The 21,218-nt window shown below is 41.5% G+C and overlaps 1 protein-coding gene across 1 annotated transcript; it reads left to right on the top strand.

Annotated features, from left to right (window-relative positions):
* The first annotated feature begins 22 nt into the window (after positions 1 to 22).
* SCO1 (synthesis of cytochrome C oxidase 1) lies at positions 23 to 13,989 on the top strand. Its single transcript, XM_081162485.1, has 6 exons — positions 23 to 640; positions 1,581 to 1,671; positions 4,003 to 4,200; positions 4,947 to 5,039; positions 7,915 to 8,030; positions 13,117 to 13,989. The coding sequence occupies exons 1-6, from the start codon at positions 305 to 307 to the stop codon at positions 13,249 to 13,251; spliced, it is 969 nt and encodes a 322-aa protein (XP_081018611.1). The 5' UTR covers positions 23 to 304; the 3' UTR covers positions 13,252 to 13,989.
* Positions 13,990 to 21,218: the final 7,229 nt, after the last annotated feature.

Genomic DNA, 21,218 nt, shown 5'->3' with positions numbered 1-21,218 from the left:
CGGACCGTGTTTTCCTCTTTCCGAGGCTGGCGGTGCCCAGCGGTGCCCGGCGGAGCCAGGGGCTCCCGGCGCTCAGGGCCGTCGGGCCTAGGCCCAGCCGCGAAGCCGGGGCCCTAGGCAGCCCCCTCCTCCCGGGCCCGCTGCCCACCTCTGCCCAGCCCGCGCCGACCCGCCTCCAACAGCGAGCAGCCACCTACCGCGCGCCAGACCGAAGCGAAGGGTCGCCAGACAGCCGCTAGGCGACACCGTCACCATCGAGCCCAGCGGAGAGAGCGGCCTTTTGCAACTTCCGGAGGAAGTGAAGATGGCGCCGGAAGTCGAGGGGCGGGCCAAGGAGGCGTGGTGTCTTAAGTTCATGGCGGGGCTGTTGCTGGGATCCGGCCGGATCATGCGGCTTCCGGGTGGTCCGCGTTTGTTTCTCTCGTTTCGGGGTTTCAGGGTGTGGGGTCGGGCAGAGGGGACCCGGAGGGTCTTACTGAGGCAGCTCTGCGCGCAGCGAGAGAAGGGGGGACGGGCCTCGGGGCTCGCGGGCAGCTGCCTGGGATGCCGGCCTCTCAGCACCGCGATGCCACCACCCCCGGGCGCGTCGGGACCGGACCCGAAGGACCGCCGAGACCCCACGCGCCCCTCGCAGCCCGGGGTGAGTGCCCCCCTGGAGCGCTTCCTTTCCCCTTCGCGGCTGTCAGGCAACCCATCCCACCCGGTCGTGACCTCAGAAGTCACCCGGCCGTCCTGAAACTGTCCCCGACTCAGCCGGCTCACCTGGATCAAAATTTAAGGTTTTCTTAGAGATCGCAACCTGAAATTGACCATTATTGAGGAGTTATTATTTTTATAGTTTCTGACACTTTGGTCCCCCTTCGGAGGTTTGGTATATACGGTTGAAATTGAGCAAAATATGGATCGTGTTTGCGTGCTGGATATGCCCCTTTCGCGGGGGGAGGGGTTCTTCCAGGTTTTTCTGACCCAAAAAGAACCCAAATGCCACTACCCTCTAGTTGATAGGTGAGGGAAGTGGTTTCTGGAGCTGGGGGAAGGTTAATGAGTTAGGCCTAGGTAGCCGACATCTTCCTCACCTTTGCTTGTACTTAAAGTACAAGCAAGTAACCGTGCGATTTGCAAGAAGCTCCCACTCTCAGATCCCTTCTGCTTCGCCTTTGTTACTTTGGAGGCCAGAGTTAGGTTAACATCCCAAATTTTACTTGGTTTATTTATATCAACAGAATCAGAACAAGAAGGCAATTAACTGGTTTTTCAGTCGGCAGTCGGGATCAGGGACACACGTAGTTTAGAATCCTGGTACTTGAGCATTGAGGTTTTTTTTCAAGTGGAAAGAAATTGACTTGGTGAACTTCCCCTTGGAAACGTGCCTTTGTAACTGTTTTGTGTTAGAAGCTCAGGTACAACTGCATCTGCAGAAATTTTCAGTATTTTCTCATCCCAAATAACATGGAACATTATGCACATTAAACAGTATCAAGGTCTCTGTGTATTTATATTTAAAGCTACTGTAATATGTTTAGTATAATTAAATGTCTGCATCTTACTAGTATTTTTATTTTTTAAACCTGCCCCAGTAGCCTGTTTCCTGGAAGTCTTTAGCCATCACATTTGCTATTGGAGGAGCTTTACTGGCTGGAATGAAGTACTTCAAGAAAGAAAAGGCAGAGAGTAAGTAGATATCATTTGATCATCTCTGAATAAAATCTTTCCTGGCTATAGACTAGCAACTTTTTGTTGTTTTTAGACTTTTTATCTTGAAATAATTTTAGGTTTACAGAAGAGGTATAAATATGGCATAGATTTCTCATATAACTTTCACCTAGCTTCCCCTAATGTTAACATGTTATATAACCATGAAAAGGAAGAAATTAGAATTGGTAGAGTAGTACTCACTAAACCACACACTTTATTTGGATTTCACTTGTTTTTCTGTTGCCTTTTACCTGTTCCAGGATCCAATCCAGGATAGCACTGTCCAACAATATGAAATGATTTAATTTTGGACAGATTTGAATGTGGTTAGTATGAAGTCAAAGATGACTAAGGTGCTATTCCAGCCTTTGAAATACCTATGATAGGGAAACAGACACAGAGGTAAAGGATTTTACTAGAGGAGGTTCTGTGAGGCCAGAGAGAAGTTGAGGGTGCTCAGAGGGCCAAAGGAAGGTTCAACCCTTACTGCAGACCGCTGAGTGTCAGCTGAGGGCGAAGGCCAGAGGCTGACCGTGGAGGGTGGAGAGAGGGGGAGCCTGGTGCAGGAATGCTAGAAACTGCTTTGCAGATACACTCGAAGTGTTTAGTAGTTGTTTACAGGAAGTTTATCTTTTAGTGAATATTCTAGGACTTTCAAGATTTGCTTTAGAAGTTCTCAGTAAATCTTTTAAAGTATCACCTAAATCTGTTTTGATTACTTTAGTGTCTCTTTTGATGCCCTTATACAAAGGATGATGTTTAAATCTGGGAGTGAGAATTCATAGGCTTTAGAACCTTGGCAATATAAGGTTCATATTGATATTTAGACCTATTTTTTTTGTATAGCTAGCAGTATTTTTCATTAGATACAGTTTGTCATTAGATATAATTTTCATATTCTTTTTTTTATATATCTTTATTGATTTCAGAGAGAGGAAGGCAGAGGGAGAGAGAAAGATAGAAACATCAATGATGAGAGAGTCATTCATCTGCTGCAGCCTGCAACCGGGGCATGTGCCCTGACCGGGAATCAAACCCTGATCGCCTGGATCCTAGGCCGATGCTCAACCGCTGAGCCACGCCTGGCTGGGCTATAATTTTCATATTCTAATAAGCAGTTAAATTCTTTTAGTTTCACAATGAAATAAAACGAAACAGTTAGGAAAGTGGCGGTAGAGACACTTCTAGGAAATGCAAGCTTCTTTCGACTTTAGTTTGGACTGTCACCTGCATTTAATAACATTTTTTATTAAAAATGTATTATGATACAATATTAAAAGTGTTGCTAAACCATTTGAGAGTACGTGCTGACACGATGCCTCGTCATCTCCAAATACTTCATTGTATATTTCTACAAAAAAGGACATTCTCCAACATAATCACAATACAGCAGTCAAAATCAGAAAATTGACACTGATATGTTTTATAGTTCAGTGTTCAGACCTCATTCAAATTGTGAAACTTGATGCCCTTTATAGCAAAAGTCGTCAAGTTTAGAACCACACGTCATACCTAGTTGTTGTTTCTTCAGTCTCCTTCAATCTTTAAGTTTTTCAGTCTTTACTTGACTGAGGACCTGATAATCGGCCATTTCTCTAAAAAGCCCTTTTCCTTTTTGTGGGGGAGGATATTTAGAAGTCAGAATATGAGTTCATTGCTGTTGGGGTGTGTCTGCTACCAGGTCCTCTCAGCAGACAGAGCTAGGAAAGAGATATGTATGTATATTTTCATCTATATTTATATCTATATATATTGAAACCATAAATTCACACCGAACCTCCAGTTTCTTTCCAGCACTGCAAGGTTCATTCTAGTTTTCTTTCCATTGTTCTAACTCTCTGTCCGTTTGTAACCCTCATATCTCTAATATGTGTACTTATTTGATGAACCCCCAGTAAGTAACTAAGATCCCATCACTGCTGTCCTCTCTCCATACAGCTGCCCTCGGCACACTCAGACTCAGACTCCCAGTGCCAGGCCACCGACCTTTCCCGCTTGGGCTCAGACCTTCTGCACGTCTGATGCACCTGTCGGCTTAGGACTGAATTGTTCCAGGAGAAATATTTTTACCACTTTTCTTATAATCTTTACAACATAACATGGTACTTAACTTGATTTTGTTTTATTTTATGCTTATTTTCCTTAAAAGATTTTTTAAGCTTCTTAAAAACTGACACTATTTCTTCTACATTTTGCTCCCACACAGCTATTAGAATAGTATGGATCATATTATCAGGCATTTGAGTACCTGTGGTTAGATTGACTTTTTTTTTTTTTTTTTGATGTATGTATTTGTGTCTGTTTAAGAGTTGGAGAAACAACGGCAGCGAAGCATTGGAAAGCCTCTACTTGGGGGACCATTTTCCCTCACAACTCATACTGGAGAGCCCAAAACTGATAAGGACTACCTGGGTCAGTGGGTACTGATTTATTTTGGTTTCACTCATTGCCCTGATATTTGTCCAGAAGAACTAGAAAAAATGATCCAAGTCGTGGATGAAATAGGTAAGAAAGCCATCTCTTACTATGTTTACTTAATGTCCTTAATGTTACTGTACTTTTCACAGCCTTACATTACTGTTAGGCGGAGGGTCATAATTGTTTGATTTGTGAGAACATAAAATCTCAGCATTAGGCTTGCTTGTTGCTTTGATTCCCTGACCTATAAATTCTCCACCAAAAGAAGCTTGTTACGATGCCTAAAAATGTTAGGTTGCTTAAAAATGTCAGTGTGATCTGGGTCTCCCTTAACTCTGCTTTGTGTCCCTTTATTGCGGCTTTCCATCATTGACACCGCTGTTGCCTTTTCCTGGGTTAGACTGAAATCTGCTGTATGGTCTCTGATGTGCAGTCAGGGCATTATTAGCACCACTAAGAAGACAGGGTACATCCTTCTTAAAATGAATTAGTCCAGGCTATTCAGTCCTTGTGAATAGCTTACCCTGCCCTTGGGGGATGGTAGGAGAAAATAACCTACAATCCTGGATTAGGAGACGTGATACCCATATGATGTGATGCAGGCCTTAGCATGTATCCCCTGGATTATTTATCTGATTCCACCACAGATAATATATGGATCTATTTCTCCTGAACACCATCCCACCCCTTCCCCGTCATGTAACACCAGTGTTAGATGTGCCTTTGTGTTTCCCTAACCCCTTGCTGTACCTACTACATTTGACTGTAATCACTGGTTTTCTTTGTTTTTTCCCTTAGAGTGTGAATACTGACTAATGAGAACTTTTTTTCAGATAGTATTCCAACTCTGCCAGATTTAACTCCACTTTTCATCACTATTGACCCAGAGAGGGACACAAAAGAAGCCATCGCAAATTATGTGAAAGGTGTGTTTCAGTAATACTTTATATCTGTTTAGCTCTACAGTTTTTGAAAGATTAACCCATTTGAACCCTATAATGCCTTGTGAAATAGAGAGGACTAATTTTATCTCCAGTTTTACAGGCAAATAAAGTGATGAGGCTCAGAGTTGTGACTGTAGCTAGTAAATAAGCAAATAAGCAGTTTCTGAATTCCTGAGTCAGGGCTCTTTTTATTTTGTCACAGTGGAAGAACTGAACTTGGCCTTCATATATCAACAAAGTTACTAGAGCCTGGAATTGAGAGTAAGGACAGATTATTTCTAATCCCAGCTGTGTACCTCATTCTCTCCTTTGTAAAATTAATGTCTGTACCTTCTGGGAGTATGTACATTGGGAGAGTAAAAATGAATTATATGTAAACACATTTTTAACACATCACATGTTTTATAAATCCAAAACATTCTTTATAACAAAAACATGTAATTATTAATGGAAGAATTTAAATTCAAACATCTCAGCATGCAGGTTAAAACCTACTAGAAGGTACTTTTAAAGACTGTCAGGGCAGAATTAAAGGTGAATATTTGGGTCTTAGGAACTTGGGTGAGTTGCTTAATTTCTCTAGATTCAAGTTTTTTCAACTGAAAAATGTGTTGAAAATAAAAATCTGATCAGACAGGTTTTGTTGTTTTTATACTAATGTGCAGAATGTGGGTGCTTAAAAATCAGGGGTTTACATTTTAATTATGGTGAAATTGATTTAAACTACTGGACAGAAGGACTAATGAATAGTTTTAAGTTTATTATATGACACATTCTAATGCACATATCCTCTAAAGCTTTGAGGTTATTTTAAAAATGTGTTTTGTGAAGGACCTGCTATATATTTTATTATTTAACAAATTTATTGAGATATAATTGACATAATGTGTACATATTTAAAGTGTACAGTTTTTGCCTTTTGACATATGTATGCACTTGGGAAACTACCACCACAATAAAAAAAAGTGAACATACCCATCACCCCCAGCAGTTTCCTTGTGCCCTGCTAATCCCTCCCTCCTGCCCTTCCACTTCACCCACCCCCATCTTCAGGCCACCACTGATCTGCTTTTTGTCAATATAAGTTAGTTTGAATTTTCTAGAAGTTTACGTGAATAGAATTATAGAGTATGCACTTTTTTTGAATGGCTTCTTTCAGCATAATATTTTGAGAAATCCATGTTGTAGAATGTATCAGTAGTTCGTTCATTTTTATTGCCGAGTAGTATTCAGTTGATGGATGCTGAAGTTATTTCCGGTTTTAGACTGTTACAAATAGCTGCTGAGAGCATTCATGTGCGAGTCTTTGTATGGACACGTGCTGTTATTTCTCTTGAGTAGATGTCTAGGAGTAGAGTGGCTAGATTATGTGGTAGGTTTATGTTTAACTTTTTAAGAAACTGACAAACTTTTTTCCAAAGTGGTTATACATTTTTACATTCCTACTGCAGTATGTGAGAGTTGCAGCTCCTCCACATCCTTGCCACACTTGATGTGGTTAGTAGTCTAACTTTAGCCGCTTCAGTAGGTATTTAGCGGTAGGTGCCTCATTGTGGTTTTAACATGTGCTTCCCTAATGTTAAGTACCTTCTCATGCTGTGGTTTGCAGTCTGTCTGTCTTGGGTGAAAAGTATCTCTTTTTATCTTTTGCCCATTATTATGGAGCTGTTTTATTTTTATTTATTTACTTTTATTTATATTCCTGATATAAGTCTTTTATCAGGTGTATGATTGGCAGATATTTTCTCCCAGACTACGGCTTGTCATTTCAGCCGTGTTTTTTGAAGAGCAGTTTTCCATTTTGATAAAGTCCAGTTTTTAAGTTTGTTTTTGTATAGGTAATTCTTTTGGTTTTGTATGTAAGAAATCTTTGCATAATCCAAGGTTACAAAGTTTATGTTTTCATCTTTAGAGTATTCAGTATGTAAAAGTGAATTTTATGTCCATAGTTTTCTGGTTTGTCAGAAATTTGGGCAATAGCATAGTTATATTCTAAAGCAGTAAGAAGCAGGAATAACTCATTGGGTGATGAACAATCTCCAATTTAAATGTGTGTTATATTAGCAATTATTTTTCATCACATAGTAACCAAACTAAATATCCCAAGTAAAAACTGTAGTGCTTATTAATTCATGATTATATCTTTAAACTTCAGCATATCTCAGCACCACATCTAAGTATTTAAAAACCACTAACTTAATAAAAAGTGTGATTTAAATAATTAGAATATTCCCACTTTACTAGATAGTAATGAAAGGATATGACTGATAGATTACAAAGAACCAACTTTGAGTTTCATTGATCTTGTCTATTAATATCCCATTTTCAATTCCATTGATTTCTACTCTAATTTTTTTTTTCCTGCTTACTTTGCATGTAATTTTCTGTTCTTTTTTCTAGTTTCCTAAGGTGGAAACTGATTTTAGATCTTTTCTAATGTATGCATTCAGTGCTAGAAATTTCTCTCTTGAGCACTGTTTTTGCTTCATCCCACAGATTTGGATAAGTTGTATTTCCATTTTCATTTTTCAAAATAATTTTTGCTTTCTCTTAAGATTTTTTCTTTGACCCATGTGTTACTTAGAGGTGTGTTTATCTCCACATACTTTGGGAATTTCCACATATCTTCTGTTACTGATTTCTATTGTAATTCTAGTGTGACTTACTATATACAGGTATTACAGAGGAGAATTTTTATTTGTTCTATGTGATATTTTTTTCTTTTGAAACAGGAATGTTTAGGAACTCATAGGAAGAAAGTAGCAGTAGGGCTACTTTAAAACTAATGCTGCTTTTTGATGTAGGGATGGTGGCTTGTGTGCTTCTCATTTTTCACTCTTTCTTATTTTTTATTTAGAATTTTCTCCCAAACTGGTTGGCTTGACTGGCACGAAAGAAGAGGTCGATCAAGTGGCCAGAGCTTACCGAGTGTATTACAGCCCTGGCCCCAAGGACGAAGATGAAGACTACATAGTAAGTAAACCCTCAGGCTTCAGCCCACAGGCCTGCTCTCAGGTCCCAGGTGTGCAGATAGCTTTAAGTGGTGACTGGCTTCAGAGAGGAAAGCAAGCCTGAGATTATTGCAAACTCCTTAGGAATTAAGGATATTTGAATGTATAGTAGAAGTACAATTTTTTAAGGGTGTTTGTTTAATATATATTCACTGTTCCCATAATTTAATTGCCCATTTTTCTTTTCTAGTGGCACAAAATTATAGGGCAATATAAAATTAGTGGTGCCTTAGAATCAATGGAATGTAACCCTCGTAGACCACATTGGAAATAAAGAGAAGCTGTCATTTCGGAGCAAAGCTTAGTTTAATTGTTACAGGCATTGTATTGGTTCTCTCTGTGTCCCCTATGAAAGGTCAAAGAAATATGCTCTTTTTGAGAAGCAGTGTTAGGCCACGAGGAACTGCATTTTTGGGTTGAATGAATAAGAATTTTGAAAAGAAGAGAAAAGATGAAAGCTGCAGACAGGTAGATTTTCTTTAAGGTGTATTTTCATATCAACTACATGTTTTGCATAATTAGGTGTTTAATACATGCTTTTTAGTGATGAAGAACAGAAATTTCATTAAGTCCTTCTATAGCTTGTACTTTCATTAGCGCTGCCCCGGGGGCCCTAGGCTAATGTCCAAGTCCCATTGCTCTTTTTCTTATCAGTGGTTTCACAGTGAAGCACCAACAAAGGGCACACACTGCCCCATTCAGTTTTATTCTCAATAGGACATTCTTTCCCATCACATTAAGAGTTGATAATGTATTTTAATAGCATTTCCTATTTTTCTTCAGTTGTCATACTCTGGTTTCTGTATCATTGGTTGGACAGAGTGATTAATCAGAAGAGCTTTTTACCAACAAAGCTGGTTTTATAGAAAAAGATGGCCAGGACCCTAAATCATTGATCTGTTAGCTACGCCAAGAGCAACATGCAGAGGGAACATCTCACTGTGGTGCTTTGTCCCTTTATAGCCTAGTTTCTCCATCATCTTTGAACCTGAAGCACACTGTGTGCCCCTGTAGCCTATGGCCTGAATTAGGCTTCTGGTACCTTTGCCTTAAGCCCACACCATAATCTTATTTTCTAGTTCTGGTGCCTCCTAGATTGAGGGAAACTTGGATTCATAGGGGAAAAACAAAAATTAGCCTTTTTCTTTTTTTTAAATATATCTTTATTGATTTCAGAGAGAGGAAAGGAGAGGGAGAGAGCGAGATAGAAACATCAATGATGAGAGAGTCATTGATCGGCTGCCTAGCCCACAACCCGGGCATGTGTCCTGACCAGGAATCAAATCCCGATCGCCTGGATCCTAGGTCGATGCTCAACCACTGAGCCACGCCCGGCCAGGCTAGCATTTTTCTTTAAGCCCTAAGTTTAAGGAAAGAAAAAACCCTACTGTAGTTTCCTCTTGTTGCACCAGCAGCATGAGAAGAGTGAGAGAAGAGCAGAGGGGAGCAAGGGGCAAGAGAGGAAGCTGTGGAAAAACAACTTTTCCAGCTTAATGGCTCTTTCTATAAAGGAGAGCTGTATTAACTGGTTTTGAGTTTGGGCACTGAGATTTGTACTGTGTACATAATCCAGAATAGGGATATTAATTTTTTAATCTAAAAAATTGAAATGCAAATATTTAAACCTTATGGAGACTTCTTACAGTCTCTAGAAACCATCCTAGACCCCATTTTGAGAAATACTGGTCTCCTGCCATAAGAATTTGAGATTTGATAAGAATCAATGTGGAGTTCATTACTCTGCATTTGCCAAATCAGCCAATAGGGGGAGACACTCTCCAGCTTCTTGGTGTATCATTAGTATGGTTTCTGTCCCGTGAGGTCACAGATATTCATCCACAAGATGGTGTGGGAAACTGCTGTTAAGATTTAAGGAGTGAGGGAATACCTTAAAGGTTGAGCTGTAATGGAATGAGGTTTTCTTAATCTCAAACAACACCAACAACAAGTAAGCCTCTGGCTTTTGAATGTAGTGGAGTCCTCAGACTGATAGTGTATGTAAACTGGGTGTGCCGGACATTGCACATTATATATGCATATATATTCTAATGCTACGTTATTTTGTGTTAATTAGAAACTACTTTTGACAAAGAATATAAATGACTTTCAAACCAAAGAAAAAAGATCTTCAGTTTCACTCATAATGAAAGAAATGTGAATTGTATAATGTGATCCATTTTCACTTGTTAGATCAGCCAAGATCAAAAGTTTGAAATATGCTGTCCAAATCGAGTTGGGAAAAGAGGGAATGTACTGTAGGAATGAGGCTCTTTCATGCATAGTTAACAGATAGGAACAGTTTGTCAGTATCTATCAACATTTTTATATATATATATATACACACACATATATTTGTGAGGATATTTTTCCATTGCTTTTCAGAGAGAATGGAAGGGGGAGAGAGAGAGAGAAACATCGATGTGAGAGAGACACACCGATTGGTTGTGTCTCCTGCAATTGCCCCCATCAGGGCCTGGAATTGAGCCTGCAACCAAGGTGTACATGCCCTTGGCCAGAATCAAACCCTGGACCCTTCAGTCCTCGGGCTGATGCTCTAACCACTGACCAAATTGGCCAGGGCAGTATCTAGGGGACCTCTTAGGTTAGAGGTCCTACTTTTTGGAATTTATCCTACAGATATAACCTGCAGCATTGTTTATAAAAAGACTGAAAACCAAACAACCATTTTTTAAAAGGTTATGAGGTATGTGCTGATATAGAACAATGTCCAATATATCATTAAGTGAGAAAATAAGTATAGTATGTTGTTTCTTCTGTGTAAGAAGAAATAGGTGATAGGTAGTACATGAAATAAGTGGATAGCCTGGCCGGGCCTGGCTCTGCGGTTGAGCGTCGACCTAGGATCCAGGCGATCGGGGTTCGATTCCCGGTCAGGGCACATGCCCGGGCTGCGGGCTCAGTCAATGACTCTCTCATCATTGATGTTTCTGTCTCTCTCCCTCTCCTTTCCTCTCTCTGAAATCAATAAAGATATATTTAAAAAATAATAATAATAAGTGGATAAAAACTCACACCAGTAACTGCCGAGAATTTCTCTAGGAGAGTACAGAGGAACGGGGCAGGCTTTCCCTCTAAGGAGGAGAGCTGAGGGCTCCGGGGGTCTGAAAGAGGAGGAGGACTTTCACTGTATACGTTTATATTCTTTTGTTCCCTTTTGTAAGCATATATTACCTTTATAAAAATTAAAAGGTGTATATAAATGCACATTAGAAAACCTGAGTTGTCCTCCAGTAGAGATAGTGGCAATGTGGAGATATAGAAAGATTGTGGACTTCGAATTTGAAATTGGACAGATCTAGGTTCTAAGCTTAGGTCTGGCGGTTACCAATTATATAACTTATCCTCTCGAGCCTATTTTATTGTTGGTAGAGGTGTCTGATACCTATCTTCTGGGTTAAGATGACACATGAAAGAGCTTGTGCCCCGGCCCGTGGCTCGGTTTCTTTTTTCCTCTCCTAGGAAGTACTAGAACTTTAAAGTACTCTGTACCAAAAACAGGTGGCGATTTGCTCCGCCCATGCTCACATGGACATTGAGACTTGACAGTTGACAAGTTTGACATATATAGACAGAACAACATTTTTATTATGTATTAGAAAGCAATTTGCGTTAACACTCATAAGTTCAATACACTGAAATTCTGTTTTTAAAGGAGAGGGGAGAAAAGAAATAGGGAGCCAGAGGCGTGTGAACTACAGGATACGGTTTAAACTGGAGACCTGACTCTGATAGGGTGTCCCCAAAAATGTACACACATTTAATTCCAGTGAGTTAAATCTGAAAAGAAAAACATAATTGAGCTATCTGCTGTTAACGTGTGTATACATTTTGGGAGATACACTGTATTTCAAATGTGAGGAGAAACACAGGTCCCCTGTCCTACTCCTGCAGTAAATGATTCCAGACATGAAGTCGCCAGCTGCTTGCACTCCTGGGGTGCACATTCTTTCCATATGCAAGTGGGCAAGTGGCTCTTTCCATTTGCTGTGTCTTTATGAATGTGTGTATATAAAAAATAATTACCTCACAGGCATATAACGTGTGTGCGGATATGTTTGGGTTGTCTCCAGTGTGGTATGTGTGGTCACATTCCCGTCTCTTAATCTTGCCAAGTAGCAGGCAAGCCTGCAGTAAATTCCAGAGATTCTAAATTCCAAGTCTTCCACTCATTTAAAATTGGGCTTTGTGGAAGCATATAACTAAAAAGACTGATGACTAATCTAAACTTAAGTTAGAGCTAGGAATGTTTTAAGAACTTTGCCTGGAGAATAGAGAGTGGATTTTAGGCGATTTCTTTGAGGTGCAGCGTTGATGGCTCCTCAGGAGTTTCCTGGCACTTTGCTTTGGACAGGGTGGTTCAGTGTAGTATAAAAATTTCCGGGGGAGAAACCACTTATTTTCATGTTTCCATTTGAATCACTAATATCAGGACTAAAGACTGTGTTAGACTCTATAAATCAAATATTTAGTAGTTGGTTTTGTGTTTCCTTCTCATAAAACATGGTAAGCAGAATTCAGGTGGTCATTCACGACAGACCACCAGTTCTTCCAAAAACAAAGGAATATGCCCAAGAACTCACTGAAGAAAATGATTTCTCCCCAACACTTTCAGTGCCATGTGATATGTCTTTATAGTCCCGTTTAGGGGTCAGATGGAATATTTTACTGGTAAACGTAAGCTCCTCCCCAGCAGGCACCATTGTCCACAAGTATTGGCTGTTCCACAAAGGCCACAGCAGTGGATTAGAAGTGGATTCTTTTCTCAGGTTGTGTGGCTATGTTAAAGATTGAACCAAAAGCAATCCAAATTCCAGCTGATGTTTCAAGCAGTGGCCAGTGCAGATTTCTATAAGATTTTAGATAATTTGTTACTACAGGAAGCTTAGGCCCATTCCATAAGTAGGAGGTGCCACAAAGGTTATTCAATCATCACTGTGAAGTCCTCTTGTCTTGCAGCATTCATTCAGTAAAGTAAGCAGCTTGCCTTAGTAACCGTTTTGTCATCCCCACCCCCCCTTTCCCTGCAGGTGGACCATACCATAATCATGTACTTGATTGGCCCAGATGGTGAGTTTCTAGATTATTTTGGCCAGAACAAGAAGAATGCAGAGATAGCTGGTTCAATCGCTGCACACATGAGGGAGCACAGGAGAAAGAGCTAGCCACAGCAGTGCTGCCAGAAAGAGGCCTTGTCTCCATAGAAGGCAACTTACGTGTGTGTGCAACCCACAGAGTGGCCTTCGCACCATGAAGACATCTATATTTTGGACAGGGCATGTTACCCTTGGGATCAGCCAACATGGAAACTGTAAAAATTACCACCACAAGTCTCCCAACTAGCCATCGCCAGCCTGGAGGACCAAGTTAATGTGAAGCCAGGGGAGTGGCCTCGGGAGGAACAGCCGAGAGGGAGGCACAGTCAGTGAGTTCCTGCCGTGAGCAGGGCCCTCTGCTCAGCGTCACTGCCTCCAGTGTCTGGGACCCCTGCTTGTACAGGCTGTGGGACTGGATTTCCAAGAAGAATACAGTTTCCACAGTGCTGTTGCTTCCCCTTCGAGTTCTTGGTGGCTGATAAATTAGCTTTCTGCCATTTGAAGCTGATCTTTATACTTGAAAGTTTAAGTGGAGCCTTCCTTTTAAGGAACATCACTGTCAGGTTTGCATTGCAGTCCCCTCTCAGCAGGTGCTGATTTAACTAATGAAGAGGGAATCGATTGTTTGGGGAAAACCATTAGATTTGTTTCTTTAGGGATCTTGTATGTGATTTTTAGCCAAATGATGTGCTGGATTTTCAGTGACGTACCAGATGGAAAGGAGGCTGTTGATGATGAGTGTGATGCGGACACTTTTCTGCCTATACTGATTGCTCTTTGTGAAATAAATGTGTATTCAGTTTCGCAGCTTGGACAAGTGTGGCCTTTCTCGTGGGCGAAGAGGGAGTGCGTAGGAGGCAGCACACGGCTCGCGGGGCTGCCGCCCACAGACTGGAGGGCCGACAGGTGGCTGCTGTAGTGCAGGCGCTCGGGCCCCGGCCGGGGTTCACCGAGTCAGGCAGGATGCAGAGACTGGGTTCATAACAGGTGCCCAAAGTGCCTCAGATACTGGGGGCCTGCCTTGAGGAAATTCTGTGAGGAAACAAGGTCTTGATCTGGCTGAGTGAAGACTTGACCCATTACTTGGTGTGTCAATGAAAGTGTTGTACACACAGCCAGGAAATTATTGTCGAACGATAGAGTGAGTCTTGACTTTTGTCTTGAATCTCACTTTTTCCACCTGCAGCTGCTGCCTAGGACAAAGTTCTCTGAAAGTTTTCCAGTAGATCCTACCATAGCAGGTATGTTTTACTTGCATAGGAAACAGGCCTGTCTTTTGGGTTTTAAATGTCTTCTTAATACCTAGTTATGCCTATTATAAGGACATGCCAAAATATGTGAAAAAGAAAAATCATGAACTCTATAGTGGTTATGGGCTGAATTGTGTCCCCCAAAATCCATACGTGGAAGTCCTAACCCAGTACCTCAGGATGTAACTACTTGGAGATGGGATCTTTAAAGAGATGATTACGTTAAAATGAGGCCATTAGGATGTGTCCTAATCCAGTCTGACTGGTGTCCTCATAAGAGGAGGAGGTTAGGATACCCAGGACCATGGGAAGACACAAGCCTCCAGGAGAAACCAACCATGCTGACACCTTGATCTCAGACTTCTGGCCTCCAGACAGTAAGAAAATAAATGTCTGGTTGCAGCCCCCTGGTCTGTGGTACTTTGTTACAGCAGCCCTAGCAGACTAAACAGTACGATCCTTTCTTGGGGTGGGTTCCTTAATACACAGCTAAAAGGTTGGCATGACTTTCCCAGAAGCCTTGTCAAGGTGAGGAACTTACTAAAAGACTGGTTTCATGGAACAAAGATGATGCTAAGTCTCTACAATGCCAGACACTTGAAAAGACGGTCTGTTTTAAGCCACCAAACATTCGTGTGGATCACTTTGCAGCGCTTGCTCTAGATAAAATATAGTCTTCATTCTCAGCTGTTGCAGGTTAGCGCTTGTGTAATGATCCAGAAAGGGAACAGCGGCTTTTGAAGAAACCTTTTATATGCTCTTCATTCCAGTGTCAAGTTTAAAGGCTTAGGATCAGGATGTCAGACACGGAAAGGGGCCTCTGATGACATCAGATCTCTCTGTGCATGAGGAGGCCATCCTAGAGGTGAAGGTGGTGCCCTTCTGAACCTCCATTAGATTTTGGGTCCCAATTTCTAGTCAAGTCCCTGCTTGTCCCACTGCTGTGGAGTGCTTATGGTTACTGTATGACTCTAAAACAAGTGTTGTGTACTTGGGGGGCATCCTTTCGATTGTAAGTCGGGAAATTGAAATCAAGGCTGCTTTTCAACACTTGAAGATCTTTACCTGGGCAGGTTAGAGTGTTTTCTTGCCCTGAACTCTTCAGTGGAATTAACAAGAAATGCTGTTTATTTGAAAACTGTAAGAATCCTGTCTGCAGTGGGCACGGCAGTACTGAATGTGTCCAGCTGTCTTAGGCCAAAGAGCTGAGAGTCACTGAATGCCAGTAAAAGGCACATGTGAGTTGGGAGGCTAATAGGAGCCCAGTCAAGTGCTTTGAAATTTTCAACGCATCTGCATAAGGTATTTTTAAGTCTTTTATTGTTTTAAATATAAGGTTAAAAGAAATGTTTCAAATCACCCATAATCCCCCAAATAATTTCTTTTGTACACAGCACTATTTAAACTGTGTGTGAGTTGCCTTTAAAAGGCAGTCACACAAGTATTTGTATCCTCGCAGCTTATATTTTTTACTCATAGTTACTACTTGTGTGGGTGGTTATGCCTAGTTATTAATGAAATGCAGTTAATAACCCCTTCAGCCATGTGTTCCTGTAACACCCTTAGAATTTAGCAGATAATTATTTTCTATTGATTTTAGAAATGTATTTTAAAATTTATTGGTTCTTCCATAATTATATTCTCAGTCGAGGAAATTTGTAATACACAGAAAATTCAAAGGAAGAAATTTTAAAATCATTGTTTCACTACAGGAAACAATATTTGGATGCATTTTCTTTCAATCTTCAACATTTAAAATCTTCTGTCATACCAGAAATTCACAAATGTATTCCTTTAAAAAAAAAATTAAAGGAATGATGGATCCAGCTCAAGCCTCTTGCCACCACTCCTCACCACCCACAGGAATTGCTGTTTAGTGGTGGGTGGGTATCTCTCCAGGGTATTAAGTGTTAGGGCAAATGGAGGAAAGAAGCAGGCAGGCGGAGACAAGCAGGGGCCCTAAAAGAGAGAAGTTCCAAACGTCTTTATTACAATTAATTTTCAAAATCAAAAATTTGACATGCATTCTCCACTATATGTACATTTACTTCTTTATACGTTATGTACGTGTATACTGCACAAATATATTTGGCGAGTGGTTGTCAGAGGTAACACATGAAAAAAGCAGAAATTTGCAAGTTTGAGAAAGCAAGTAAGTGGTGTATTAGTGTGGGTGATGGACACTTGGGTATTTGTCTAATTCTATACATGCAACATACATGCTTTTGTATTTCCTATGTATGTTTGCTCCACTTTCCTATAAAAATGCATATGCATATAAATAAAAGGGCTGGTATTTTCCTCCCACACTCCAGTGCTGTGTGTGCTCCTGACAGACCAGTGCTTTAGAGTTCCTGGGAGCTCCAGTGTTAGATCTAATCTACATCTGTTCCTGCAGTGTCTGCCCTTTATCCCACCTCCTTTCTCTGGAGGCTCTGAATGAGCCTGTTTCTTGTCAACCAAAAAGGCAGACTAAAATACAGTTGCTGAGAAAGTTTTGTAAACGTGACACTAAAGACAAAGCAAAGCGTAAGTCATTGCTAGGCTGGATCAAAACCTGTAACAGAGTTACTCTCACTAATGTATAAGGTTCGTTTACAATTCCATAAGGAAAGAGAAGAACACCCAAGAAAAAGCTGGTCAAAGGGCATAAACAGTCCAGCAAAAAAGAATGTCAAATATTTAGCCATACCTCTGCCCAAAGGTAACCATTACTAGCAATCAAACAATGGAAATTAAAACATTGGGGTTTTGTGTCTCAGGTTGACAAAATGCTACAAAGAATGCTACCTATTGAGGATGAGAGTATGGAGAAATGGACCCTCACGTAGAACTGGTAGAATATAAAGTGTGACTGGCTTTCTGGATGGCAGTTTGCCAATATAGAGCAAGCCCGCCCTTCCATGTTTCTGCATTTATCCCCGGAGAGAACTGTGGGTATGCACGAAGATTTGTTCATTGCAACACTTTGTAATAGTAGGTAACAGATAAAGCGACCTAGATGCCCAGCTGCGGGGACCTGTAACACACCAACTACAGAGGAGAAAGAAACTGGGTACATCCATAAGTGGAACCATCGAACCATTAAATTGGAGCAGTTGATTAATGTTTAATGATATGGAAATATATCCAATATCTACTTTAACCCAGTAAGCTGCAAAAGTTTGATCTCATTTTTTGTGTAAACAAAAAGTACATACCAAAGTGTTAATAAGAATTGTATGTTTATGGATGATTTTTTATTTTCTTAAAAGGATCTATTTTCTAAGCCTTTCTAAATGAACATACATTAATTTTATAATAATAAAGAGTCATTCTCAGGAAAAACATCCTAGTATCAGGAAGACAAATAGTTTATCCCCCTGTCAATTTTAATCAAATAGTAGTTCCTTCCTGTAACAGTGCTCGGGAGGATTATGAAGCTGTGAGCAGGCTCAGATGGTGGGTGTTTTGTCCACTAATGGTGTCTGCGGGGATCGTGGGAGGAGGCAGCAGCTACCTTGGAGTACTTCGCAGCCAGGACACAGATGCTGGGGTTCACCGATGTGTTTGCTTGCTTTTGACTGGGGAGAGACATGGCCAGACTCAAGCTCCTGGTTCCGGCTTGGGGAAGTCAAGGGCGGAAATGCTCTGTGACACGCCTCGTGGACATTCCCCTGCACTTCATGCATGAAGCTCACCCAGCCGCTGCCCGCATCCCATACATGCACCAAGGAGAAACAGTCCGTTCACCCGAGTGCATCTGTCGTGTACCACAGATCAGCCAGAAGACGGCAGAGCTGAAGAGAATGTGAGGTCATTTGCTTCAACTCCCATTTTTTTAACAGAAGAGGAAATTGAGGCCCAAACATGTAAGATATTTTGTGCAAGGAAAACGTTCCTTCTCCCATAGCCCTAGAGGAGGGCATCGGCCCTGCTGGAGCAGTGGGACAGCGGGTGCACCCACTCGGCCAGGACCCGGTGCCTGCCCGCAGCCCGTGGCCATGGGCGGGCTCTCCCGCGTCATTCCCACTCCCTTAAGCGGAAATAATCCCCTGCTCTGCCCACCAGCGGGATTGCTGAGGCTCAGGTGAGATAAGCAACAAATGAGAGAACATCTGCACTATGTCCGAGAGATTACTGAAACCTTTGACATATGGAAGGTCTGAAAATAGAAAAATACTAACATCTCAAAAGAAAAAGAATAAGGTAACAAAGACTTTATCGGAGAGCAAAACAGTACAGCGATGAGCAGGAGGCGGCCCGTGTTTCCCTCCCTCTCTAAGTGCGTCCTCAGGTGAGGATTGAAAACGAAAGGAAGAAACAAAATATGTAAATGTTTCCTCTTTTTATTTTGAAAAAGCAAATAGGACCAGGCATATAAAAATATTTCAAATTAACATATAATAGTAGTGGTCGTTAGCTCTAAGTGGGGAGATGATTTACCTTCATTATATTTTCCTATAAAATTTTATATGAATGGTTTTTTCTTTTTTAAAGTTTATTTTTGAAAGTATTACAGATGTCCTCCTTTTCCCCCCATTGGACCCCTCCATCCTGCATCTGCCCCACCCCGACCCTAGGCCTTCACCACACTATTGTCTGTGCCCATGGGTTATGCATATATGCATATAAGTTCTCTGATTAATCTCTCCCCACCCACTCCCCCACCCCCGCCTTCCCTCTCAGATCCCTCAGTCTGTTCCATGCTTCTATGTCTCTGGAGCTATTTTGTTCATCAGTTTATTTTGTTCATTAGATTCCACATATGAGCGAGATCATGTAAAACAATCAGGAAGAATCAGAAAACCAGAATAGACTAATAACGGATGAAATTGAAGCAGGAATCAAAAAACTCCCAGCAAACAAAAGCCCTGGTCTGGACGGCTTCACACGGGAGCCCCACCAATCATTCTTCTTCTAACTAAGCAGTCCCTTTAACATTTCTTTCAATGCTTCTATTTCTACTTCTAATTACAGCAGTCCCTACATTTCCTGCAATGCTGGTTTGGTGGTGATAAACTCCTTTAGTCTTTTTTTGTCTGGGAAGCTCTTTATTTCACCATCTATTTTGAATGATAGCCTTGCTGGGTAGAGTAGTCTTGGTTTCAGATCCTTGTTTTGCATTACCTTAAATACTTCATGCCATTCCCTTCTGGCCTATAAAGTTTCTGATGAGAAGTCAGCTGACAGCCTTATGGGAGCTCCTTTGTAGGTAATAGATTGCTTTTCTCTTACTGCCTTTAAGATTCTTTGTCTTGAATTTTTGGCATTTTAATTATGAGGTGTCTGGGCGTGGGCCTCTTTGGATTATTCTTGCTTGGGACTCTCTGTGCCTCCTGAATTTGTGTGACTTTTTCCTTCACCAGGTTAGGGAAGTTTTATGCTATTATTTCTTCAAACAGGTTTTCTGGCCCTTGCTTACTTTATTCACCTTCTAATATTCCCACGATGTGGATATTGTTAGGTTTCGTATTGCCCCACAGTTCCCTTAAATTGTCCTGTTTTTTCATTGTTTTTTTCTTTTTGGATCTCTGATTGATTTTTTCTGCCCAGTCTTCTAATTCACTGATCTGATCCTCAGCTTCCTCTAATCTGCTGTTTATTCCTTCCAACGTATTCTTTCTTTCTGCTATGTCATTCTTCATTTCTGACTGGTCATTTTTCATAGTTTCCATATCCTTTTTCATGCTGTTGAGCATCCTTACAATCAGTATTCTGAACTCTACCTGATAGATTGCTTATCTCTATTTCATTTATCTCTTCTGGGGAATGCTCTTGTTGTTTCATTTGGGGCTTGTTATTTTGGCTACCTGTTTGGGTTTCTTTCTGTGTATTGGGGTAGATCTGCTAGGACTCCCAGTCTTTTTGAAGGGTCTCTGGAGCAGGCCAATTTCAGACGCTGTTTGTGACTGGCCTTGGGTATCCTGTTTGGAGCTATCAGTGATCCATAGCTGTAGCTCCCTCTTCTGGAGCTGGGTGCATTTGGAATGGACCAGGATGCACACCAACGTCTGCTTTTCCAAACCCAGCATCCAGAAGTAGAACAGGCAAAGATTCAAAGCACCCAGGGGTCCGCCTCTGCCTGCAGGCTGATTGTTATTCTCAGTGTCTTAATGAGCCTCAGGCTGTAGACCATAACAAGGTATAATCTCCACAGGGTGGGGTGAGAGGTTTTCCAATTGGTGGAGCAATTGCTTCCCTTGCAGGCAAAAGCTGCCTAGATGGTAAATGTCTGCCTGAGAAAGATGTCTGCTGCAGTATGGGGGAAATGACTCAGCACGGGAATCCAGATGGCTGCCCTCTGAGCTCTATCTCCAGAGCCTGCAACTCTGGATTCTCTTCACACTGCTCTAGTCTACTATGCTCTCTCTCTGCCAGAGCCCAAGGTGAGTGGGTTGTACACAAAATTTTGTGCCTTGGCCCTATAAGAGGGTGCCTGCATTAACAGCCATCTCTCCCTGGCAAACAGAAACTCCGCTGCTTTTCACAGCCAGATGTGATGTGGGCACCTTTCTCAGTTCTGGTGCTCCTAGCTGGGGAACCCAGATTGAGGTTTAGACCCCAGAGTTCTCAGTGGAACCCCCCACAGCTGAGATACCCCTCTGGACCTTCAGCTGCTGCCTGTGGGAGCCCAGCCAGCCCTCTCATGCCTCTGCACTTCCTACCAGTCTCTTTGTGGTCACTTTTCCTCCGTTATGAGGGTGCTCTCCAGCTCATCCTCAGTTAATTATTCAGGATAGTTTTTTAATATTCTAGTTGTAATTCCAGTTTGGTCCTGGGAGAGTATCAGTGTAGCTTCCACTC

The sequence above is a fragment of the Miniopterus schreibersii genome (genome assembly GCF_964146895.1).
Source record: "Miniopterus schreibersii genome assembly, chromosome: 16".
In the NCBI taxonomy this organism is placed as follows: domain Eukaryota; kingdom Metazoa; phylum Chordata; class Mammalia; order Chiroptera; family Miniopteridae; genus Miniopterus; species Miniopterus schreibersii.
Note: the sequence above shows the minus strand (reverse complement) of the source record. Positions and strands in the feature narration are given on the sequence as shown.

Excerpts from the sequence above, each read along its gene's own strand:
- SCO1 (XM_081162485.1), top strand. The coding sequence starts at position 305 with ATGGCGCCGGAAGTCGAGGGGCGGGCCAAGGAGGCGTGGTGTCTTAAG. Across the intron at positions 641-1,580 it reads CGCGCCCCTCGCAGCCCGGG|CCTGTTTCCTGGAAGTCTTT; the intron begins GTGAGTGCCCCC and ends CTGCCCCAGTAG. Across the intron at positions 5,040-7,914 it reads CATCGCAAATTATGTGAAAG|AATTTTCTCCCAAACTGGTT; the intron begins GTGTGTTTCAGT and ends TTTTTTATTTAG.